Source organism: Penaeus vannamei, chromosome 11, assembly GCF_042767895.1.
Source record: "Penaeus vannamei isolate JL-2024 chromosome 11, ASM4276789v1, whole genome shotgun sequence".
NCBI lineage: Eukaryota > Metazoa > Arthropoda > Malacostraca > Decapoda > Penaeidae > Penaeus > Penaeus vannamei.
Genome location: NC_091559.1, coordinates 39,763,361 through 39,768,360, shown reverse-complemented (window position 1 = coordinate 39,768,360; position 5,000 = coordinate 39,763,361). Strand labels below are relative to the sequence as shown.

The window sequence follows — 5,000 nt, the reverse complement described above, 5'->3', positions numbered from 1 at the left end:
GTATGTAACTTAAATGTATCAACTTCCTCCCCAAGGCTGGTTCTTTCACAAATAACTAATTATTATTGTCCAGATTTAAATCCTTCTGCAGAAAAAGCTCATTATTTTGAGGGTTAAACTGGCCAGTATAATATCACTATCAACATTGTGATATATCTAAATCAAAATATTTAAAGTAAACAACAGGTGCTGTACTGACATTTCTGTTGATACTTCCGTATTTGAAACAATGTATCAGTTGAGCCTAAGTGTTCTATATAAATTCCATGCTGGTATACATCCCTAATTACTTCTGTTTTCCTTTGCAGGAGACAAAGTACTGGTTGCCATCAAGGGACAGAAAAAACGAGGCATTCTTGTTGGCTGTCATCAGAATCAGAAGCCGTTGATGCCTAAGTTTGACACAAATAACCTGGTCTTAATTGAAGATAATGGCATGCCACTTGGAAACAGGATTCATGTCCCGATTCCAACAATGCTCCGTAAAAAACTCACCGATATGTCTCGACCCAAGGGTGCCGATTATACAAAAATTCTAGCAATAGCCACTCGCTTTGTATGATTTATGTATTTATATCTGTCTTTTGTATAGTGAGTACAATTTGGCTCATATAGTACTGTTTATTACAAAAATTCTCTATGTACATATGTAATTTACAATAAATTCCTTTACAATATTTTATCTTATTATACATTTTTCATAATTCCTTATGAAAATCATACAAAAATCCACTCAATCAAGATACAGTATATGGACATGAAGATACTTTTACACACGTCATGAAACAAATTAAATAAATAATCATGCACAACCTCACTTCATTGAAAGTTATACTGCATAACTGTACAACGGCTTTCTCAAAGCTAAAATAATGATGATAATGATAATTATTATCTTTTGGGTTTGAGGACATAGTACTTGTGACTTCTGTCAAATATTGTGTATTGTGCTTTTAATCATAGTCAGGGCTGTTGTTAACAGCCATTGCAGCAGGCTTTGACCTCAGGCCAGCATAATTGCCAGCAAAAAAAAAAAAAAAAAAAAAAAAAAAAAAAAAAAGTTACACAATTCCATAGCCAGCACCTATAGGAAAGTTACAAGTTCTTTGGTTGGTATCTTGGTACTGAACTTGCAGTAATTGAGTCATTGGCCTTGTTAAGCCATTAATAAAACATGACTATGGAACTATTTAAAATTAGTACCTGACAAAATATACTTCCAGTTTCTAAATATTGCAATTTGAAATAGAAAATCACAGGTATTAGCAAAATATACATCTATATACCACCATACCACGTGTTATTTAAAACAAATGGTATTGCATGGAACATTCATATATTATTTTGTTTTCTTCTTCATCAGCAAACATCATTACTATAACAACACAGACATTGAATTTTTAGTTGTGACATTTAGATTAATAATAATAAAAAAATAAAATATACAAATTCTTTATGTATCATAAAACAAATGCATATAAAGGTTCCATTTTGTTCCATGCATTTTAAATAATCTCATAGCATGGTAAAGTTTGAGGCTCTAAAAAATTAAAAAAAATAAAGGAAGTCAACTAGCAACAGTTAGGTAATTACAATTTCCCTGCGAGAAATTCCTCCCAAGTTCCTCCATACTTATAACCTTCAAATGCCTCCTCAAACAGTGGCTTACAGTTCACCTGACCATTCAATCTGGCACACAACAAAAATACCCCGGACATCTTTCGGTGTAAGGAGTAGGATTCCTCAGGGGGTGCACACATGCGGTGGGAGAGCATGACTGGGACAAGATGTTGGATTCTATAGGTGGTGTCCTGAGCTCCAAAGTGGAATAACTTGTCCTCCTGAAAAGCTTCACCCAAGATCATCACAGCGTCTATGTGTGCATCTATCATGACCTGCGGGAGAACATGCATGTTAAAAAAAATTATATAATTGGTATACAGAGCAAGTCAATCATCTGAATAGGAGGTACAAAATGCCTACCCAAAGTATTCTAAAATACTACAGAATTTTGATGTACATAAAAACCATCAAGGAAACACATTTTTACTTGCCTTCGCTTCATGGCCTGTCAAGAATCCAAGCTCTTTGGAATACTCGTATATTTTTTCTCTGTTACATGTTGCTGCACCATGGATGATCTGGATGTACTTATCAACAAATGACTTTTCATAGGATCTGCAGGCGCCGAAGTCCAACAGAGCAAGCTGGTAATTAAAAGTAATAATTCAATTATAAGTAAAATTCTGTATTTATCATTTGGAACTTTATTGAAGTTATGTATTGGAATATTTATGTATCAAATTATTTATAATAATGATTCTTAAATGAAATAGGGAATAAACTGCACCATATAAAAGATACACAAAGTTTTAACAAAGTCATAGTTTTAATATTCAATAACTTGTAATGTGTACCTGTTCAGTTTCTGCATTATAGAAGAAGTTTGACCAATTGGGATCTGTCTGCATGAAGCCAAACTTGAATAACTCCAACAGGCAGAGACGTAGAATCTTTTCGCAAATATAATTTCTAGTTTCTTGGTCCATTTCAATACACTTATCTACTGGCACACCATCAATTAATTCTGAGCTAAATACCTGCAGGGAGAATAAAATAAATAATTCCTGGTTAGCATTGTTTTTAAAGAGTTTGTAAATTCAATCTAGATTTTGGAAATATGGATTTTCTTGTCAATACAACTCAAAATTGATTATAGTTATTAGTTTTTGTTTAAAAATGTTTCTTCCTATATTGAGAGTCTTGGTAACTGGATGTGCCACAACAGAAGTGGCTCACATGGCATGTGCTGGGAAATTTTTCATTAAAAAAAAAATAATAATAAATAAATAAAAAATAAAACAATAATAATGAAGGAAATAAAAAACAATCAGCTGCAGTTCTGCCAATAATATACTGGTATTATTACAAATTAAAAATGTTCAAATTAATTATATGAATCTAAAATGTCTTAAGAACCCCCAACCTACTTGTTTTGTACACAGCTGACTAATGACTTCAGGAACATAGTACTCTGGATAGGGTTTAACAAGCTCCCTAAATCTTGTAGTACACTCGGCTTCTCGTACGTAATCGCATTCCCAGTTCAATTCCTTTTTGGCCACTTCAATGACAGAATCAACATACAGACCTGAAGAAGAAAAATGTTAATATCATTGTGAAATTAACAAATACAAGATAAATAATATATTCACATCCTAACACCATGAAATAATTAACCTGATTCATGTGGAATATACACATTCCACTGTATGGCATTCAGAGTCAACATTTACATGCAAGATGCTTTGAACATCACCAAAAGATTGATTTCTGAAACATCCATTTACAGTCATTCAGCATGTACCAAGAGATGCCTAGATTTCTTAATTAATTGTGCACTTGTTGGATATTTAAGAACCATCCAATGTCATCACCTTCTGGAAGAATGTTTGCAATCTTTAGTGTTCCTATGAGGTTGTTGATATCACTGTCTATGCCTTCTGCTACTCCTGGGTACTGAATTTTCATGGCAACAGACCGACCATCTGGAAGAGTTGCCAGATGTACCTGGCCAATGGATGCTGCGGCAAAAGGACGTTCATCAAATGATGTGACTAATGATCGCCAGTCTGGCCCAAACTGGTCCACAAGGGCATTCTGGGGAAAGAAAATTTTATTTAGTAACACAGCAGCAGCAGCCAAAAAGAAGAAGAAAAACAGACAGAAGTAAGGTAAAAACTGTAAATCCAGATTTCGATACAATACTAATAGTCTAACCATACACAATGTGTTAAATTACATAATCAGTGATGGAACTAACTAAATTATATTGCTCTCCAAAGGAAAAAAATATACCTATTTTCAATTTAGTTCACAGACAAATCTGCACTCAACAGTCATGATACATCCACAACTCCATGCAACTTGCCTCTAACTGCCAGGCAGGCATGAAGTCTGCAGACTGTCTCACTCTCTCAAAAATCTTCTGGAGCTGAGGGTTGATGAGGGCGTTGTCTTGGATACTAAGCATCTGACCAAGTTTCAGGGCAGCTCCTGAAAAGGGTGTGGTTACTTATCAGGTATCAAAATAACAAAAGAGCCATTAAAAGTAGATATAATCACAAACAAGTGATTTAACTACTAGACTTTTCCCCACCTTTCAGGCATGTTATGTATTTTACTTTTTACTTAAAAAAATAATCTTGGATAATAATTATTTACCACGTATATAACTCCTCAACATACCTCTAACTCTGCAGAGAGTATCGACAATTCTCTTTGCATTGGCTTCAGTCAAAAATGGTGAAGCATCAAGAAGGGACCCACTGCCTTTCCCCTCGTTCATGCCTAGGGACCTACGGGTCAATTCTGCTAATGTTCCTGCCCCCAGGCCTGCAGCAAGGCCGCCGAAGCTCATTAGCCGTCCAATGCGAGAGTGAGGGACTTTGCGTGCCTGAGCATTAGATGCCAACTGGGGAAGAATATCATAGAGCTGATGAATAAGCTTTCAAACTAGTTCTCACAAACATGTATTGTATTTATGATAATGAAACAACATAAAGCACACATAAGGTTTAAATGAGTGTTGAGTATGAGAAAATATGGTCTGAATAAAAAAATAAATAAATAACAGTGTTCAAATCTGCATATACTTACTGTTGATTTGGGTTTGTCTTTAGCTAAAGGTTTTCTTCCCAGAAGCTTTGGCTTTGGTGCTGCTGGCTTTGGTTTTTCTACTGGCACAGACTGAGTGGCAACTGGAGATGCAGCTACTGTTGCAGCTGCTGCTGCTGCTGTTGTTGATGCAGCTGCTGCTGCTGCTGTTGTTGATGCAGCTGCTGCTGTTGCTGTTGTTGATGCAGCTGCTGCTGCTGCTGTTGTTGATGCAGCTACTGTTGCAGCTGCTGCTGCTGTTGTTGATGCGGCAGCTATACTAGCTGATGCAATAGCTGCTCCTGAAATACTAGCTGCAGCTGCAGGTCCAGACCCAACAGCAT

The 5,000-nt window shown here is 35.7% G+C and overlaps 2 protein-coding genes across 5 annotated transcripts in view; one reads left to right on the top strand and one right to left on the bottom strand.

The window, feature by feature from the left end:
* Nucleotides 1–679, top strand: part of mRpL14 (mitochondrial ribosomal protein L14) — a 7,478-nt gene extending 6,799 nt beyond the window's left edge. For both annotated transcript variants that reach the window (XM_027357003.2, XM_027357005.2), the window contains exon 3: nucleotides 309–679. In XM_027357003.2, the coding sequence (XP_027212804.1) occupies nucleotides 309–562 (254 nt within the window). In that variant the 3' untranslated portion in view covers nucleotides 563–679. The remainder of the gene's footprint in view (nucleotides 1–308) is intronic.
* Coq8 (ubiquinone biosynthesis protein COQ8, mitochondrial) overlaps nucleotides 608–5,000 on the bottom strand; it is a 25,657-nt gene continuing 21,264 nt past the window's right edge. For all 3 annotated transcript variants that reach the window (XM_070127289.1, XM_070127290.1, XM_070127291.1), the window contains 8 exons: nucleotides 4,660–5,000; nucleotides 4,249–4,474; nucleotides 3,932–4,056; nucleotides 3,438–3,660; nucleotides 2,991–3,151; nucleotides 2,418–2,600; nucleotides 2,055–2,207; nucleotides 608–1,895 (listed from right to left, as the gene is read on the bottom strand). The exon at nucleotides 4,660–5,000 is cut by the window's right edge. In XM_070127289.1, the coding sequence (XP_069983390.1) occupies nucleotides 1,590–1,895; nucleotides 2,055–2,207; nucleotides 2,418–2,600; nucleotides 2,991–3,151; nucleotides 3,438–3,660; nucleotides 3,932–4,056; nucleotides 4,249–4,474; nucleotides 4,660–5,000 (1,718 nt within the window). In that variant the 3' untranslated portion in view covers nucleotides 608–1,589. The remainder of the gene's footprint in view (nucleotides 1,896–2,054; nucleotides 2,208–2,417; nucleotides 2,601–2,990; nucleotides 3,152–3,437; nucleotides 3,661–3,931; nucleotides 4,057–4,248; nucleotides 4,475–4,659) is intronic.